Source organism: Glandiceps talaboti, chromosome 23, assembly GCF_964340395.1.
Source record: "Glandiceps talaboti chromosome 23, keGlaTala1.1, whole genome shotgun sequence".
Classification (NCBI taxonomy): Eukaryota; Metazoa; Hemichordata; class Enteropneusta; family Spengelidae; genus Glandiceps; species Glandiceps talaboti.
Genome location: NC_135571.1, coordinates 805,192 through 826,184, shown reverse-complemented (window position 1 = coordinate 826,184; position 20,993 = coordinate 805,192). Strand labels below are relative to the sequence as shown.

The following is a 20,993-nucleotide window of genomic DNA, read 5'->3' as shown; positions in this document are numbered from 1 at the left end:
TAAACATTTATTAGACATATTTAAACAATGCGCAACGTTAAAATAAATAAAAGGGCACGTCAAAACTCTAAAATTGTATCCTTTTATTGATACAGTGTGCTTATTTACAAGAAGTGTGGTGAATGTCTAAATTTAACAGTCAGAGTCAGACACAAAGGATTATTTTACCATATGCCATGATACATTTAGTGTGATAGCTGGATCACTAACCAAGTGTAAATGTAAGAGGAATTTTTCTGCTATCTCTCGGTAAAACGTAATCCCCGGTGACTGGATAACTGTCCACATGTGTTTATAATCATGTTAAAACCAGCCATGCTTGGACAGTCTTGTACTGAAGTGTGATGAAGTTCACATTGAGAAAAGCAAGTGAAAGTGTGTAGCGTGGTGACAGTATCTTTTTGGATAAGCCGTGTCCAAGTTTTCTGTTTCGCACATCAATATTTTGGATAGGCGAGTTGATGTTTTCATTTGAAAAGTTAAGTGACATCTACTGATAAGTAGTGGTCATTTGTGCTAGCGGTGACATCTTTATTTTGCCCTTCAAACACTTCAGTAATTTATACAGTAAATATTTTCTGTAAGATTAATAGACATTTCATAAGATGAACACAATTACTTTTGTACGTGCTGTCATTTTGAAACAACTTTTATATGATTTATAGTTTCTGGTTTAAACTAGCTACAGAAATAAGACAAAGACAGTGATGCAGTAGACACACAATATTTGTAGAAGGATTTTAGTAAATTATGTGATAAAGAAATGATTGTAATTGTTACATTGTAGAGACATTGAAACATTTTCCTTTCTTTCATTCTGTCTGTCTATCCATCTGTATGTCCATCTGCCTGTCTGACTGACTGACTGACTGACTGTCTGTCCATGTGTCTGTCTGTCTGTGTGTATGTTTGCCTTCCTGTCTGTCTGTCTGTCTGTCTGTCTGTCTGTCTGTCTGTCTTTGTATGTCTGTCTGTCTGCTTGCTTGCCCTCCTATCTGTCTGTCTGTCTGTCTGTCTGTCTGTCTGTCCACATGTCTCTGTTTGTCTGTCTGTCTCTTTTTCTTTCTTTCTTTCTTTCTTTCTTTCTTTCTTTCTTTCTTTCTTTCTTTCTTTCTTTCTTTCTTTCTTTCTTTCTTTCTTTCTTTCTTTCTTTCTTTCTTTCTTTCTTTCTTTCTTTCTTTCTTTCATGTTGTCCAAGCTGTTATTGTTATGTATCCCTGGTTAATGTTTAAGTCCACTTCCATGGTATTCTTTGTTTACTTTGTCGTGTTTGTAAATATGGACCTTTGGATATATCAATGCCAGATAAAATCAATTTGGCCAAATTAATGTTGGTAATAAGTAATGAGTGTAATGAGTGTAAGAATGAGATCACCATATTAGGTAATCTTGTAATGAGTGTAAGAATGAGATCACCATATTAGGTAATCTTGGAATGAGTGTAAGAATGAGATCACCATATTAGGTAATCTTGGAATGAGTGTAACAATAAGATCACCATATTAGGTAATCTTGTAATGAGTGTAACAATGAGATCACCATATTAGGTAATCTTGCAATAAAATGTTTCCATCTCTCAAAAAGGTAATATGCGTCACAAAGATATCGGATGTCGAGAGGTCATATTTCCTCACATATACAGGTATATCAATAGTTTTATTTTCATCATATTACTATGCAAATATTTCGATCATAAAGTATATAAACAGAAAATAGGTGCCCAGTCGTCAGTATTTCTACGAATCAACATCAAAGAAATACCAGGGTTTATACACCAACTTTTACGTAAGTATTCTTCTCAACTGCTGAATACAATTCCTTTAGTTTTGTTTTTGTCAATAGTCATGTTACCTTTAATATTATTAAGATATTTTATGTAGTGATGGCGGAGAGTTGACACAAATTGATATATTTTGTTTAAACGTTCAACCAAGGTATTTGGAAATTAAAATCCTATTAGATGCAACGGACTAAAATCCACATACGTGTCGTGTCGTAACTGAGTTATTGCCATATTTTTAGTACCAAATTCTGTTTTGTTTTGAATTGTTGAATTGGTAGCTGTCAATTATGTCCTTCTGTCATTGCCAATAGTTTTTCTCTTTGTATTGGAGTCTATCCACTCTTCATATAAACTAATTGCATTTTGTAAGTACGTCTTAAACAGAAGCCAAACAACGCATTCACCTTTTTTATGCCATCTGTAAATTAATGTTAGTATCATGGTCATAGTTTTCTTAATACACATTATCATAAAATCAATTGATATCACCACGACCTATAATCTGAAACACAAAAAACTTGGTTTTTTATTTCTAAAGGATCAAATCATCATCGACATCACAGTACATCATGAAGTTGTTAATACTATTTTCAGCAATTATGCTATACGTACAAGGCGAAAGCAGTGGTGGGGGTAGGTATTAATTCTATTTTCAGCAATTATGCTATACGTACAAGGCGAAAGCAGTGGTGGGGGTAGGTATTAATACTATTTTCAGCAATTATGCTATACGTACAAGGCGAAAGCAGTGGTGGGGGTAGGTATTTTTTAAGTAATAACATGTCTTGTAAAAGGATGACAAATGCTAACTGTTCATGACTGGGATTGTTATTCATGTTAATGTCCTCTTTTATTTAATATTAATGACTTTTTCCTTTTGTTTGTCTTATTCTTGAGTCATTTTAAACAAATGAATCCTAATTTTTTTTATTCAAGAGCTCGACTTCTATATGCCTCTTAGTTTATCAGGCTTATCAGCTGCCATATGCTCAATGCAATGACTCAATAGATTTATTAATTTTTAAAACAGAAAATGTTAGAAAAAGACATCTTCCTGATGACATTTAGTCATAAAATATCATTATCAATACTTGTAGGTATTTTGAAAATAATAAAATGCATAAAATATCGTTATTAATACTTGTGGTACATTGTAAACTACAATTCTGGACACTATAAATGGTCAACCTGTCCACTTGAAGGAATTCAATAAAATCAACATTTTGAGATAGGTGGATTTTCATGTTGACATCCCTTTGTGCTTAGAAACAACCCCCCCCCCCCCCCCCCCCCCCCCCCAGCTTTTTGAGAAATTTGCTTGTAGGCCAAGAGAAACATGAGAACCTACTATCAGGATGAAAATGTGGAAACTGCTCTCTTTAAACGCAAATTACAATGAATGTTGTAAAGTTTGGAACATTATCTCCACATTACAGGGTCTATCCTGAGGGAATACATGACAATATATGTCAGTTTATTACACAATCAAATCATGTTTATCATTGCAAGCATAATCATATACATTGTATATATACATCTATTCCAGATAATATCGCCTTGCATAAACCAGTATATCTGGATGCAGAACTTGCTGGTGAAGCTTCATTAAAATACCTGACTGATGGTAATGCTAAAACCTGTGCAGATTCGGGTCCTAAAGTTGTAGAGCCTTCACTCATAGTGGACCTTGGAGAACCTACTATTGTTAACGAGGTTAACTTAATTTTTCCAAAAAGTTGTAAAGACACTGTATCAAAGAGGGGATGTAAGTGCTATGTTTGTTTTTAAATATTTTGGTAAAAACTTATATATCTCAATCTTTCATACCAAACTCTGCCCTTACTAAACTCAGATGGTGCTAATTTATAATTCATGAACTTTATTTGAACAACTTAGAACGGTTCTAAAAGTACAACTTTGACACTGACACCTTTCCATGGTTTAGAAAGGTTTCTCGGCTGTTCTACTTAATAACGCTACTCCTACTGGTGTGGCAGCCTTATCATATCTAAGTTCTAGATCTGATTGCCTGCCTATTCCTGATATCCTTTTTAGTAAAGATTAATTGTTTTAACAATTTCACAGTTGTTGGTGCGACATGTGAATTCAAGTGTTACTCCCAATGAAAATGTCCTGAGCCTGTCCGGGGTACCTGATTTGTAAGTTTTCACACACTAGCACTGTGCTGCCTGCATGGTAAATCCTAGACACAGGTGGAAACTACAATTGATATGTGAACAAATCTTCTGCTTACAAAGTTTGGAGAAAAAGATGGCTAACAATGAGGATTGCGACAATTGTTGATACCAGAGATATTGTAAGCTTAGTAAGGGCAGTTAGCTTAGGCATATGTTTACTGCAATTTCTGAATTCTTGTTAAATTTTCAAATGAGTGAATTGTTCACTAATTTATTTACATAACTTGTGTAATTAATTTTTTGATCTAGGTGGTTACGCCAATACTGTTGTCAAGGTAGGAAACTCACCAGACCCAAATCACCCAGACAATGAAGTATGCTTTACTTTAAACATAGCAAAGACTGCTGGTATTGGTGCCCGCAGAAGACAATGTATCAACGGTCCAATTATAGGCAGATTCGTAATGATACAGAAGAAAGGTGATACTCAGAGGGCAATTCATTTATGTGAATTCAGAGTCAAAAGTGAAGGTAGGTTAACTCTTCATAATGTACATGTAGATGGTTATTATTGTGAAAGTGTCAGTGTAAGTGTAGTATAAGGATGCATTTATCTTGGAAAACTGTATTTTTGTGATTATTTACTGTCAGTAAGTCTCTCAAGAAGTCGTCATATTTTTTTTTGCACTAATGAATTAATATATCGTTCTGGGTTCATTTTAACTTCCCCTGTCATATCATGTGTGGGCGCCCTACTATTTAGGGAAAGTACAGACTCACATCTATTCTCAACAGTTAATACATCCACCACCAAGTAAGATTAAATTTATGGGAACATTTTAGATATATATTAAATCAAGCATAATATTATGGGTTATTGAAATTATGTTAATTTAATATTTTTGAAGAATTCACCCAATCAGCTTTAACTATTACTGCAAAGAATAATGCAAGTTATATTTAAGTTTATTTGGACCAGTAGAGATATTTAAATACTGATTATGCAGACATCCAGTCAACCAGCCAAATAAACAGACAGACAGACAGAGAGAGAGAGAGACAGACAGACAGACAGACAGACAGACAGACTGAAAAACAGAGACAGACAGACAGAAAGACAGCCTAGCAGCCAGCCAGACAGACATACAGACAGACAGACATAGACAGAGACAGACAGAGACAAACAAACAAACAAACAAACAAACAAACAAACAAAAAGAAAGCCTAGTAGCCAGACAGACAGACAGACACAGACAGACAGACAGACAGACAGACAACCTAGCAACCAGACAGACAGACAGACAGACAGACAGACAGACAGACAGACAGACAGACAGACAGACAACCTAGCAACCAGACAGACAGCAAGAAGGACAGCACTATGACATAACCTGCCCTTATTGGAAGTTAAGTATACGGTTTACATATTGATAAGATATCCTTTCCTCTAGAGTAGACCTACAGTCCTAATGTAATAACACAGATAAAAGTACTGGTAGAAGGAAGGACTGTAAATAACATAGTCATTAATAGGGTCATACATACATGCATATATTAATATCTCATGCCTGACATTGACTGACCTTGTGTGTTGATAGGGTCATACATATCATACATGCATTGATTATAATGCCTGACTGCCCTTGTGCACTTATTGATAGGGTTATACATATCATAACGCCTGACTGCCTTTTTGTGTTTATTTATTTAACCCTGATGAACTTGAAATACCAATGACAGTAACAGGGAGGGACATTAATATCGTTTGGATTTAGTTTCATAATAAAAAAAAACAGAATTCTAAAAACATAAAGAAAAAGTGAAGTATTGCCCAACTTGAATTTTGTTTCATGTTGTTCGCAGAACCTTCTTTTCAGCTCCCCAATTGTGATCATAATCAACCTAGTATTAAGGTCTAAATTGTAATTTAATGTTCTTTATAATAAGTACCTAGTGGCACACATGAAATTTGGTCAAAGTATTACTATTTTGAATATTTTTGTTATAATAATATGTTTATATCAACTGCATATTTATTTTGATTATTATTAGTAAGATAAAAGGTTGTATAGTTTGGCCACTGGGGGTGCTGTTCAGTGAGATTGTTCGAACCGCTCTTTCCTGATAGTTTCATGGATTTCTCAAATACAAAAAAGTGTCGTACAGTTATTATGTTTCGTTTAACTCCCATTCAATTGGAAGCCTCCAGATGATCCTCTTAAAATGGGTGAAAAATCAATTTCTTAGAAGTTACAATATTTTTGAAATTTTTCACAGATGTGGTGATCAAAAAAAAGAAAAACTTAAAAGCAACAGAGATAAGACAATCACAGCATGCATGGTCATGCCCAAATTCAGTTACTGTACTTTTTTTTGTTTGCCTGGGTTCACTTGAATGTGGAAATGTCATTTGTAAATCATGCATATCTGCATAGACACAAATAGTTTGAGCGCCCTCAACGTTACTGCCAGCATTTTCATAGTGGTGTATATGACTCTGATGACAAACTGTATTTGTCTATTTATTCATCTTATATTCTCAATGCACTCTATGTACAGGAGATCTTGCTTACAACAAGGAAGTAACCGGTATCAATTTAATCAATGGAAAAAACCTTGATTTCCTGGTTGATGGAAATGCAAAATCATGTGCAGACACAGGTCCACTGGTAAATGACCCTGGCTTCGTTATTGATCTGGGGAAGCGTGAATCGGTATTTTCGATCTCTGTTACTATTGATCCACAATGTGATACCTTTGGTGGATGTAAGTATCAATTTATAGTAACCATGGTTACACAGGTCTGGTATTCAAAGTGACTGAATTCTGGTTAGTGTAATATTACTAGAATTCTGAAGTTTGTGGATGTAACATTAAAGTGGCTATATGGATGAGGATTAGGTATTTATTTTGGATTTTTAATTTATAAAACAATTTTATTACGGCTTCCACCTGAAAAATCAATGTGCAACAACGTTTTCCAAGTCCTTATTTGTAACTCAATAAATTGCAAAAGATTAATAAATGTGTAAAATCTGTGTTATTGTATGTACAATAACAAACCTTTCACACATTTGTTAGCTTTTCCTAATTTATTGAGTTACAAACACAGATTTTGTCAATATTCTTTCACATTGATTTTTCAGGTGGAAACCATAATAAAATTATCTTATAAATTAAAAATCCAAAATAAATACCCAATCCTCATCCATATAGCCATACTTTCTTCTTTCTGATTAGTTGCAATGACTATGCAATTATAAGTGTAAGAACTTGAATGCATAGTTTCAAGTTTTGTGAATGTATCTGATGCTCGTAATGCATGAATTTCGTTCAGAGCAAAGGAAATTACCAGTACATTGAAGAGAGAAAGAATGCACACAGCCCCATCTCTGTTTATTAGTTATGATCCTACTTGGAATATTTACTGTTCTTGTTATTAACCTCAACTTCAGACTTAAACTCTAATAATTTATATTTGATGTCATTAACCTCAACTTCAGACTTGAACTCTAATAATTTATATTTGTGTCATTAACCTCAACTTCAGACTTGAACTCTAATAATTTATATTTGTGTCATTAACCTCAGCTTCAGACTTGAACTCTAATAATTTATATTTGATGTCATTGACAAGGTGTCAATAGCATACTACATATATAGAGAGTTTATGAAATAATTGACATAATAGGGAACTTGCAAACCAGACTGAGCATGCTCAGATGCAAAGGACTATGGGATTATCTGTGGTTATCGTAATACCTAATCAGGAGCTACCGATAAAATTAACCTCCCACAATGGTCAGGGTAACTATGAATTGATCATTTGTGGTTAAACAATGTCTCAACACTGTTTACAATACTAATTGATTAGTATTTATAATCACATTTCCCATGATGCAACATTCAACATGGCGGGTTTGTAAGTTCCCTATTGTGGTCCAAGTTATTGTAAATGCATTTTATACTGGAAAGTCATATCTAATAATTTGTATTGTTTGTCATCTTCTTGGCAGGTGGACTTCTCGATTTTACAGTCAAAGTTGGTGATTCTAAAAATCCAGACACAAATACTGAATGCTACACGCTAAATCTAAAGGCATCACAAATGAGAAAGGTGGCTAAAAATTGTGACAATGGAGCAATTGTTGGAAGATATATAACCCTGCAGAAGAATGGTGCAAAGAGAGGTATCTACCTCTGTGATGTTGTTGCACATTCAACAGGTGAGTGCAGTCAGATTTTCAACCATTTCCGATAAAAAATAACGATTGGAGATATTCGTAAATATTACTGTGTTTCATGATGGATTCTTTGCATTAGCAGTTCAAGTGCAACTTTCCCGACTTGGTGAGCCAGCAAGTCGGGTGTCATAAAAATTGTTTGCATCTCTAAAGCTATTTGCAATATCACTGATAATGGGTCAGTAAAACTGATAACAACTGATATGACATTAGGGGCTTCACACTTAGATATTGAGCTTAGCTTTGCCTGATGTGTTATGTAATAGTGCATTATCACATTTGTAAATATTGCCAACAAACATTATTCAGTGATAAGAAAGATAAGAAACCCCACTTCCTTATCTAATGGCTTGAGTCTGTAATGTCCATTGGTTCCTTTTACTTGAATTGTAAAACATTGAATATGAGGTACATTTTTATATATTCATGTTTCCTCTTAATAAAGGACCAAGAAAACTTATTCTAAGAATTTGAATCCTATTTTTGTAAGAAACTGTTTGAGATATTTATTTCATGTACTGAGGAAGAGCATCTTAAATTCTATAGGACATGAAATAACTACAGAACTGCTAAACTGCCCTCTACAGTTGGGATAGAGAATACACTCTACTTGTATGTTAGGCACCATATGCTATACATGTCTTATACCTTTGATGTCAGGCATTTTCTTGTCCTTTTTAAGAGTATGTGACATGCACTGGCAGGACAGGTCACCCGGAGTGCTTATATTGATAACCCTATTCTAAACACTTAGTTATACCTGTATTCATATACATACATATACATACGTACGTACGTACGTACGTACGTACGTACATACATACATACATACATGCGTACGTACATGCATGCATGCATGCATGCATGCATGCATACATACATACATACATACATACATACATACATACATACATACATATATATAAATCCAAGTAATGTTTGTGTTTTTCTTCCAGGGAATCTTGCCTACAACAAAGAAGTTACCAGTGTAGGAAGTGTTGGTGGTGAAAGTACCTTTTCAAATTTAGTTGATGGTAATTCCTTAACATGTGCTGACTCTGGTCGCAAAGTCAGAGGAAGTGCATCATTCGTCATCGACTTGGGAAAGGAACAAGATGTTAGACGAATAAGCCTGAAGTTTCCAGTTAATTGTGATCATACGATCTCCAAAGGTGGCTGTAAGTGGAACTCTCAACCTATCATGTGGTGTTTTTAAAGTTAGTTGTCATTAACACAACAATAAATCCAAAACCAGCATAAACAACAACAGAACCACTAATGGTGTAATTCTGGGTACAAAGCCAGCATAAACAACAACAGAATATCCACTGGTGTAATTCTGGGTCTTAATGTTATAATAAGTACACCTGTACTCCTTTGCACTGATACCCATGTATCACTGCTATCACTCACTGGTGGCCATATTTGATTTCTGATTGGTGCTTGCGATGACATGAAAAGATGGTGGCATACATGTCTCATACATACAGTAAACATGTGAGGCACTTCTTTTTATGATAAACTTGGACTGTATCGGGGAAGGTTGGTGAACTGGAAGCAGAGGTAGGAGTAGGCAATTGGTTTCCAGTATCACTAGAATAGAGCTTCCTCTGTGGCAGCACAAGAGAAAAACATCAATATTAATCTAGTGAATTTTCTTTCTTTCAGGCTCCTTTACTCAGACAGATATAAAAGTTGGAAATTCTCCTGACCCTGCAGATGCAAGTAACACTCTTTGTTTCAGTATCAACCTCAAAATAGCAGCCGCCAAGGGTAGTTTGTTGAAAGGATGTGAGGGTGGTGTTGTAAGGGGACGTTACGTCATACTGACTAAAAACAAAGTAGGCACTGTCACGAGGGCCATTCATCTGTGTGAACTAAGAGTCTACAATTCTGGTAATTTTCAATTAATATCATATTCAATATTATGATGCACACACACACACACACACACACACACACAGACACACACACACAGACACACACACATGCATATACACACGCATGCACACACACACACACACACACACACGCACACTCACATATATACATGCATGCTTGCATGCACATACATGTATGCATGCACGCATACACACAAAGATACATACCGGTATGACATACGTACATACATTGCATTGCATACATACATACATACATACATACATACATACATACATGTAAATAAATACAATTCGACGTTTCGAATTAAAAATCTTTATGAAGGATGATCTACAGCAGGTAACAACCCGACTATGTATTTGAATATTATGGAATAGAATGATTACCATGCGAGTATCAATGGTAAGGTTTGCGCAAAAAGATTTCAAAATCATGCGCACAAAAGAAAGTAAATAATCTATTTATACCATGGGATTACTGCGTTCCGAGATGGAAAATGATTTCCTCCTCCTTCAACCTCAATTGATCCTCATCGACAGAAACCTTACAAATTCCTGAAATAGACATATCTGATACACTGTGATTGTTGGTAATAAAATGAATAGATACGGGATAGTTACGATTCTTTTGTCTGGTAAGACGGAGATGTTCCACGAAACGATCACCAAGACGACGTACAGTCAAACCTAATGAAACGACATGACGTACCACATCGAGTACGATCACATGGAAATGAACCCTGTTCAGCATTAACTTCCAAGCCATGTTGTTATGTTGTTCTGTATAGACGACATGGATTAGAAGTTAGTGCTGGTTGTTGAAGGTTAATGCTGGTTATTACAAGCAAAGCTTGGTCAACGTTTTTTTCACATTGTGTTTTTTCAGTTGACAAACACAATAAAGTTATATATTATAAAAAAGTCCACAATTAATTACAATTTCCTTCCATACTTTACTTTCTTGAAGATCTGTTCCATTTCTGTAGCTTTAAATTTAGGAATTACATAGTTTTTCTTACGTCTTTCTTATGATATTGCTACGACAGAACTACCAAGTCTCAATCGACCTGTAATAGGGGAGGGTACGTGGAAAGGTGATGAAACAACTGAGTTGCTTGTTGATGGTAATCCTAATACATGTGCTGATTCTGGAGCATCAAGGAAGAACACAGCTTTTGTCATTGATCTTGGTGAGACTGAAGAAGTAGAAGAGGTATCACTTTCCTTACCAAGTGATTGCAGCGATAGTCTAACTGGTACAGGGTGTAAGTAGAAATATCACACACTGTTTACCACTTAGCCCTTATGACCCTAATTAATCATATCTATTTACTTCACATTTTTATTTTTCCTTATTGTCTGTCTGTCTTCATGCAGAACAATGTTTGAAAAGTTTGCAGAAGAAACAGCAAATTATTGGAAAATGTTATCAGGATTTCTGAGAAATGTGTCATTTTCTATGTGAGATAGGAATACAAGTCTTTCAATCCATTGGCCATCATGATAAAATAAACATTATTACGAGTACTAAAATTTAACCAAGCTTTCAACTGCAAACGGTCAGTCTTGTTCACTCATTGATAGAGGGCGCTGTTGGTAAGCTGAGAGCTTTCAACTGCAAACAGTCAGTCGTGATGGAAGATAGAGGGCGCTGTTGAACTTTATTATGATATGTATGGATGATGCAAAGTACTGACATTGACAAAATTTGTAAATTTGCGTCCATGGTTACAAACTTTCATAACATTTGTATCATTAAGTTCATTTATTCAGATCGAAATAGAATTCTACAAACATTTTAGGTATCATTCAGGAAAATATATGAAATACAACGTGCCATTACGAGTTGAAGACAAGAACTAACACTAATAACTCTTAGTTGTTCTCTCAGTGTCAGTAGGTTCCCTTAGACAATGAATCTCCAAAATGAACTGTTTGCTTGTTGTCATGGCAATACCTACTTATCCTTATCATCTCTGTCACCTGCTAACAATGAATATTTGATTTAAAACAACACACATTATAATAATAATAATAATAATAATTTATTTCTTATAAAAGAGCGCACTACACTGCGTCTCAGTGCGCTTTCCATAACAATACACAGACTGGAATTTTAAAATACAGATGTAACTTGAAACTATACAAAATATGTGTAATACGCTAGTAAAATAGATAAATGTTTAAATAATAACCATTCTCTTTTCAAAGTGGCCATGTGAGTAAAATGTGTTACATGTCAGATTTTTTAATTATCAAAATAAATGTAGTATGTTTATCTATGTGAAAAATGCCTTTTAAAAACAATATAAACCAAGTCTGTGTTTTTAACTGAAAAATTGGAATGAAGGAAAACAATATGTAAAAAGTTTGTAATTGTGTGCTTAATGTGATAATGTACACAAACCAGCTAAACACATGTAACCATGTTTAACCACAAGTAAATGGACAGTGCAGTAAATTGGTAGTGCAGTAAATGGGCAGTGCAGTAAATGGGCAGTGCAGTAAATGGGCAGTGCAGTAAATGGGCAGTGCAGTAAATTGGTAGTGCAGTAAATGGGCAGTGCAGTAAATGGGCAGTGCAGTAAATGGGCAGTGCAGTAAATGGGCAGTGCAGTAAATGGGTAGTGCAGTAAATGGGCAGTGCAGTAAATGGGGGCAGTGCAGTAAATGGGTAGTGCAGTAAATGGGCAGTGCAGTAAATGGGTAGTGCAGTAAATGGGCAGTGCAGTAAATGGGCAGTGCAGTAAATGGGGGCAGTGCAGTAAATGGGTAGTGCAGTAAATGGGCAGTGCAGTAAATGGGCAGTGCAGTAAATGGGCAGTGCAGTAAATGTGCAGTGCAGTAAATGGGCAGTGCAGTAAATGTGCAGTGCAGTAAATGGGCAGTGCAGTAAATGGGCAGTGCAGTAAATGGGCAGTGCAGTAAATGGGCAGTGCAGTAAATGGGCAGTGCAGTAAATGGGCAGTGCAGTAAACTGTCTAATTTTACAATATTTAATTTCTGTGTAGCACCTCTAATTAGGAATGGTTTTTTTTTTGACTGTAAAAAATTATATCTAGTGATTTCTTCGAAGTTTTTATGAAGTTTTTATATACAGATTCAACTGACGCCCTAGCCTTTACCACCACCTTAACAGTCAAACTATTGCTGCATAGTGATGTATCAATACATGTGATGTTGTGGTTGCATGTGTTTACCAGGTTTGTTTACAAATCACTTTCATTTATTCATTCATTCATTCATTCATTAAAGAAGTGTTTTGTTAGCGGACTTGGTATACATATGTTAATACTTCACATTTTTGTTGTATTTACAAGTAGACAAACACAGCAAATATTAAAGCAATATACCCATTTGTTATCAACATGGTCGCAGGGGATTAAGGGGGCAAGTATTTTTGTGACTTTCTTGCCAATGCGCATAATATTTAGAGGTATGAATGCAATTTCATTTATTTTTATGGCAAAATAAACATAATTATGAAAAAAATTATCAACCTTTGCATGTACTCTTTAAAACTAACTGTAGCATAATTTTTATATATCTAATTGCAAATCTCAACATGTTCTGTTAACATTTAAAAGAAATTGAAGGATTTTTATGTTTGAATGAAATTTAATAGGTTGGTATACGCAATTCTTCGTTAAAATCGGTGATTCAAGAGACCCAGATGGAGCCGACAACCAAGTGTGTTATGGACTGAGTATAGTAAAATCAAAAGTCAACGGTCAAACTATTACCCAGAAGTGTGATAATGGACCAATCTCTGGACGATTCATTGTGTTAGAAAAGTTAAAAGCAGTACGGGTTAACAGGGCAATGGTTGTGTGTGATGTAGCAGTCTTTACGACAGGTAAATAATGATTTTGTGTGATATGTGGCAGTCTTTATGACAGGTAAATAATGGTTGTGTGTGATGTAGCAGTCTTTACGACAGGTAAATAATGATTTTGTGTGATATGTGGCAGTCTTTATGACAGGCAAATAATGGTTTTATATGATGTGGCAGATTGCGATACCTGGCAAGCACAAATTTGGGCCCATAGTTGTTGGGTTAAAATTTGCATATGTTTCAAAATTTGCATATGTTTCAAAAGATGGGGAGGTGACATATTGACATATTGGGGTCATTATACCAAACCTTCCTCAAAGATGTCTTCACAGGGATTAGTAATGACACAGATTTAGATATAATGGCACTGTATACATGTGACGTAGGGCTTTACAGTGAGTAAGTAACGGCTCAGATAATAGGACAACATACCCATGTGACGTAGGGCTTTACAGTGAGTAAGTAACGGCTCAGATAATAGGACAACATACCCATGTGACGTATAGCTTTACAATGAGTAAGTAACGGCTCAGATAATAGGACAACATACCCATGTGACGTATAGCTTTACAGTGAGTAAGTAACAGCTCAGATAATAGGACAACATACCCATGTGATGTAGGGCTTTACAGTGAGTAAGTAACAGCTCAGATAATAGGACAACATACCCATGTGACGTAGCGCTTTACAGTGAGTAAGTAACAGCTCAGATAATAGGACAACATACCCATGTGACGTAGGGCTTTACAGTGAGTAAGTAACGGCTCAGATAATAGGACAACATACCCATGTGACGTAGGGCTTTACAGTGAGTAAGTAACGGCTCAGATAATAGGACAACATACCCATGTGACGTAGGGCTTTACAGTGAGTAAGTAACGGCTCAGATAATAGGACAACATACCCATGTGACGTAGGGCTTTACAGTGAGTAAGTAACGGCTCAGATAATAGGACAACATACCCATGTGACGTAGGGCTTTACAGTGAGTAAGTAACGGCTCAAATAATAGGACAACATACCCATGTGACGTAGGGCTTTACAGTGAGTAAGTAACGGCTCAGATAATAGGACAACATACCCATGTGACGTAGGGCTTTACAGTGAGTAAGTAACGGCTCAAATAATAGGACAACATACCCATGTGACGTAGGGCTTTACAGTGAGTAAGTAACGGCTCAAATAATAGGACAACATACCCATGTGACGTAGGGCTTTACAGTGAGTAAGTAACGGCTCAGATAATAGGACAACATACCCATGTGACGTAGGGCTTTACAGTGAGTAAGTAACGGCTCAGATAATAGGACAACATACCCATGTGATGTGGCAGCCTTTACATCAAAGTCAATAACAACATAAATAGCTAATTACTTTTCTTGACAAATAGTACAATTTTTGTCAATTCTTTTGACATGTACACACCATTAACTGCCATGTCATTTCATGTTTGAATTTAACAAATCTTAATTTTGTGTGTTTTTTTCTTAAACAGAACCACCGACAACACTTCCTCCTCCACCCCCTCCAACTCAGCCTCCTCCACCCCCTCCAACCCAGCCTCCAGTCGTACCCGAGAGTAAGTATATGTCATTCATATCTTCACCATTCTGGCTTCAAAGGGAAATGGCACTCCATGAAATAAAGGCACTTTCATGAACTGTGGGTTGTAGAGAATCATATGATTTTACATCACCTATAGGGGTACAGGGGTCATTACATTGTAAGAATATTTATGACTTCTTAGTCCTAATGACTTTTAGTTAAAGAATACTGTGAATATTCCTACTCAATAGTTCCATCAGGCAATATTGTAGCCCACATCAAAAATCCCCAACAAAGCAAGAAGTTCAAATTGATGTTTATCTGAAATAACATGTAATGCAGCTGGTGTAAAATCATGAAATGACTCTCCAGAAACCAAAGTTTATGAAAATGTCTCTATTTGCTGGAGTGATGTTCCCCTTTAAATAATTTCGCAAATTCTGTTCAAACACAACTTATTTCATACAAATCAACAGATGATCATGAACAAACTCGTACCAAAGACCTTGCTGCAATATAACCATCATAACATAAATATTGTACCCTTGTCTTTCAATACTGAAAGAAGCAAAGTGAAATCCTATGGTGATCAGTCATTGATGTATGGACCTAAAACATATCAATTGTTATCAGTGTATTATACCTAATATCAATTTAAACATTTTTGAATTATAGGACTTTTTAAAAAAGAGATTCTTTATGATTATGCCATCTGTATAGCATGGAGTATTACTGGTGGAAACCAGGCACTCCATAAAAGTATTATTTTGTCTAATTCATACACCATCATAAGCTCAGTGTCTTCTATGACCCTCAGATGCTGAAATGAAGAATTTGACATCATGTGATTTACTCATTCTAAACTTTTTCTTGTGTATTATTCTCCATTTTATTCTTGCAGTTGCCACTACTGTTATTCCAACTCTGGCACGTAAGTATTATATCTGTTTTAAAAAGCTTGATTTTCTCTAGGTTTTGTGCATTCAGATTGCAGATTTAAATGGCAATACAGAGTTGAAAGAGAGAGAGAGCGAGAGAGCGAGAGAGAGAGAGAGAGAGAGAGAGAGAGAGAGAGAGAGAGAGAGAGAGAGAGAGAGAGAGAGAGAGAGAGCGACAGAGAGACAGAGAGAGAGAGAGAGAGAGAGCGACAGAGAGACAGAGAGACAGAGAGGGAGACAGACAGAGAGAGAGAGAGAGAGAGAGAGAGAGCGACAGAGAGAGAGACAGACAGACAGGGAGACAGACAGAGCAAGCGAGAGAGAGAGAGAGAGAGAGAGAGAGAGAGAGAGAGAGAGAGAGAGAGAGAGAGAGAGAGAGAGAGAGAGAGAGAGAGAGAGAGAGAGAGAGAGAGAGAGAGAGAGAGAGAGAGAGAGAGAGAGAGAGAGAGAGAGAGAGAGAGAGAGAGAGAGAGAGAGAGAGAGAGAGAGAGAGAGAGAGATGTAAAACAAGAAGTATTTACTTTGGAATTACCTGATAGTTATTGTATATGTCAGTTGTATGGTTACCATTTTAGTCTACAGTCAATTATTTTGTTAAAATGTTTTTATCTGTTGATTTTATCTATTAGCTTGTGTATATCCTGTACCACTAAGAAATGTTGCCCAAGGAAAGACCGCCACCCAGAGCTCAACAAAGAATGATGCTAGTGCAGATAAAGCAGTCGATGGAAACAAGAACAGTGACATGGAGGCAGGGCAATCATGCAGTCAGACAGACAGAGAAGAGGAACCAAATTGGACAGTGGATTTGGGACAATCCTATGACATCTATGAAGTAGATATCACCAATAGAGAAGATTGCTGCGGTAAGTAGTGAACGCTTTACATAGTTCTTAATTGCATGTAGGGTTGTCAGTGGCTGAGTGGTTAATCCATTTGCCTCTTACCACTACAGTCAGGGTTGAGTCCCTATCAGGGTTGTTGGTGATCGGGTGGTTAATCCACTTGCCTCTTACCACTACAGTCAGGGTTGAGTCCCTATCAGGGTTGTTGGTGGTCGAGTGGTTAATCCACTTGCCTCTTACCACTACAGTCAGGGTTGAGTCCCTATCAGGGTTGTTGGTGATCGGGTGGTTAATCCACTTGCCTCTTACCACTACAGTCAGGGTTGAGTCCCTATCAGGGTTGTTGGTGGTCGAGTGGTTAACCACTTGCCTCTTACCACTACAGTCAGGGTTGAGTCCCTATCAGGGTTGTTGGTGATTGGGTGGTTAATCCACTTGCCTCTTACCACTACAGTCAGGGTTGAGTCCCTATCAGGGTTGTTGGTGGTCGAGTGGTTAATCCACTTGCCTCTTACCACTACAGTCAGGGTTGAGTCCCTATCAGGGTTGTTGGTGGTCGAGTGGTTAATCCACTTGCCTCTTACCACTACAGTCAGGGTTGAGTCCCTATCAGGGTTGTTGGTGGTCGAGTGGTTAATCCACTTGCCTCTTACCACTACAGTCAGGGTTGAGTCCCTATCAGGGTTGTTGGTGGTCGAGTGGTTAATCCACTTGCCTCTTACCACTACAGTCAGGGTTGAGTCCCTATCAGGGTTGTTGGTGATCGGGTGGTTAATCCACTTGCCTCTTACCACTACAGTCAGGGTTGAGTCCCTATCAGGGTTGTTGGTGGTCGAGTGGTTAATCCACTTGCCTCTTACCACTACAGTCAGGGTTGAGTCCCTATCAGGGTTGTTGGTGGTCGAGTGGTTAATCCACTTGCCTCTTACCACTACAGTCAGGGTTGAGTCCCTATCAGGGTTGTTGGTGATCGGGTGGTTAATCCACTTGCCTCTTACCACTACAGTCAGGGTTGAGTCCCTATCAGGGTTGTTGGTGGTCGAGTGGTTAATCCACTTGCCTCTTACCACTACAGTCAGGGTTGAGTCCCTATCAGGGTTGTTGGTGGTCGAGTGGTTAATCCACTTGCCTCTTACCACTACAGTCAGGGTTGAGTCCCTATCAGGGTTGTTGGTGGTCGAGTGGTTAATCCACTTGCCTCTTACCACTACAGTCAGGGTTGAGTCCCTATCAGGGTTGTTGGTGGTCGAGTGGTTAATCCACTTGCCTCTTACCACTACAGTCAGGGTTGAGTCCCTATCAGGGTTGTTGGTGGTCGAGTGGTTAATCCACTTGCCTCTTACCACTACAGTCAGGATTTAAATCCATTCAGGGTTTCATTAAATTCACCATGCTGTAAGTAAGAAGAGTGTCATTCAGTTTGACTCTATTGAACAACGCAGGTTTTCCCGGGTACTCCAGTTTTCTCCTACACTAACACTAAACTTTCCTGCTGTTTTTGGGCGATGCCTGTTGGATGGTTTGTGAATAAAAAAGAATAAACATTAAATAGCCTTGGTACCCAAAGAGCACCTGACTGGTCCTTGAAAATTGTGGTCATTCATACGTTCCCACCAAATTCGCTTACAAATAAAATATAAAATACCCGATGTAATGCCGTCTTTTGTAAATATTTTTCTCTCGTGTCCTTTATAGGATTCCGTATCAAGCACTCTGAAATTCGAGTTGGTGATTCCCCTAACCCTGCAGACAATCCTGTCTGTGGTCGTATGATTCTTGGTGGTATGGCCAAAGTAAATCCAATCATCATCCGATGTGGATGTGACGTACCAATGAAAGGAAGATATGTCACAGTCCAGATGGTTGACAAGAAGCGACCTCTGACCATTTGTGAAGTCGAGGTCCTGGCTGGATAGACGATGTCATAGTTGACAAGAAACGCCCCCTGACCATTTGTGAAGTCGAGGTCCTGGCTGGCTAGACGATGTCACAGTTGAGTTTGTATGGATCGCCTTTACATCTCACACTATAGGTAACATCGCGTGCTAACATACAAATAACTAGTTTCCTAATTTAATTTCAAAACTGTTAATTTTTGAATTGGTAGAGGGTATGACATTGTCAACAAAGTAGCAGTTCCAATACTGTATTAGAACATATGAACATTTATATCTGGGTTACAATCATTTTAGACACATGGTATATTTTACATACACTTGGACAACTTAAAGTGCAACATAAACAATAACAGACATCCCACACTCAGTTAGGATCTGGAAGTAGAAATAGTTATCATGTTGATTATAACTTGGAAAGTAAACAATAGAAGTTGCTAAAATGGTAAAATCCGTGTGTACATGTATATCGTCATCGTAATCCTATTTCTACTGCACTGTAAATATTTCTCACTTTTCAAAGTGATATGGAAAGGATTTTGCTGTGTGTGTTGTGTCTCTGTTTTGTAGTTACAAACACCATGTTTTATGAGTGAAACACCAATACAATACAGTACAGTACAGTACAGTATGTTACAGTACAGTACAATACAATACAATACAATACAATACAATACAATACAATTATACCATACACTTATACAAAACAATACAAAGCTACAGTACAATACAGCACAGCAATAAAGGTATTACAATACAACTTACAACAATAATACAATACAACAATACCATACATTACAATACAATACAATACAATGCAATACAACAAGTTGTAATGTAAACAAATTAATTAAAAAAAACGTAATTCGAAATATGAATATTCAATCCCATGTCAACATCAGCTTAGAAAACTTATAGCAATTAGGAGACTCATTCTGCTTGGTGAGTCAAGAGCTCTTTAAGGAGAATCACTATTTTATTGAACATTGTTCTTGATTAACTATACATTGAATATTAACGTTAAGAAATATGAAATGTTAGTGATATACGATAGATAGGGCGTGACAGTAATTAATGTAAGAGCATGCAGGTATAGGTTTAAGTCAAATATACAAAACTTTATGCATACATTGCATATACGTATGCAGATAACTAGTTATCATGTCTAGCACTCTCATTGGCTGTGATGACTGACCACCCAAAAATACTGCAAAGGATTGTGGGAATACACATTTCCATGGTAATTCAAAATGGTGGATCCAAGGTGGTGATTACAAGTTATCTACAGGCTAACTGCAGGTCATGTGATGTCACAGGGACAAAATGAACACTAAATACAGCCAGTAGAAATGAACAATTCCACCCTGACTGTTATGTTATGTTTGTTATGTTATGTTATGTTATGTTATGTTATGTTATGTTATGTTATGTTATGTTATGTTATGTTGTGTTGTGTTGTGTTGTGTTGTGTTGTGTTGTGTTGTGTTGTGTTGTGTTGTGTTGTGTTGTGTTGTGTTGTGTTATGTTATGTTATGTTATGTTATGTTATGTTATGTTATGTCATGTCATGTTATGTTATGTTATGTTATGTTATGTTATGGGAGGGTGTAGTGTAAAATCTGATGATTGAATTGTATTTCCATGAGTGTTTTTAACTAGCCTTGGTATTATATAAAGTATTATTATTGCATAATCATATTTGTCTCCTCTTTCAACTTGATATGCAATTACAACATCTGTCGATAAACCATTAGGCCTAATAAAAAAAATTCTTTACCTTCGGTTACCCGACCCCACCTAGTTTTTCATGCCGGCTCAAAACTTTTTTTTAAAGTATTCGAGAAAAAATAATAAAATTGCAAACATTGTGAA

At 36.6% G+C, this 20,993-nt stretch overlaps 1 protein-coding gene across 1 annotated transcript; it reads left to right on the top strand.

Annotated features, from left to right (window-relative positions):
- Window positions 1–1,747: 1,747 nt before the first annotated feature.
- On the top strand, window positions 1,748–19,440 carry LOC144453020 (uncharacterized). Its single transcript, XM_078144285.1, has 14 exons — window positions 1,748–1,785; window positions 2,322–2,416; window positions 3,330–3,548; window positions 4,231–4,452; window positions 6,481–6,687; window positions 7,938–8,147; window positions 9,122–9,343; window positions 9,834–10,061; window positions 11,110–11,328; window positions 13,689–13,919; window positions 15,394–15,477; window positions 16,345–16,374; window positions 17,011–17,247; window positions 18,922–19,440. The coding sequence occupies exons 2-14, from the start codon at window positions 2,353–2,355 to the stop codon at window positions 19,140–19,142; spliced, it is 2,394 nt and encodes a 797-aa protein (XP_078000411.1). The 5' UTR covers window positions 1,748–1,785; window positions 2,322–2,352; the 3' UTR covers window positions 19,143–19,440.
- The last annotated feature ends 1,553 nt before the right edge of the window (window positions 19,441–20,993 follow it).

Excerpts from the sequence above, each read along its gene's own strand:
- LOC144453020 (XM_078144285.1), top strand. The coding sequence starts at position 2,353 with ATGAAGTTGTTAATACTATTTTCAGCAATTATGCTATACGTACAAGGC. Across the intron at positions 3,549-4,230 it reads CACTGTATCAAAGAGGGGAT|GTGGTTACGCCAATACTGTT; the intron begins GTAAGTGCTATG and ends TTTTTGATCTAG. Across the intron at positions 16,375-17,010 it reads TGTTATTCCAACTCTGGCAC|CTTGTGTATATCCTGTACCA; the intron begins GTAAGTATTATA and ends TTTATCTATTAG.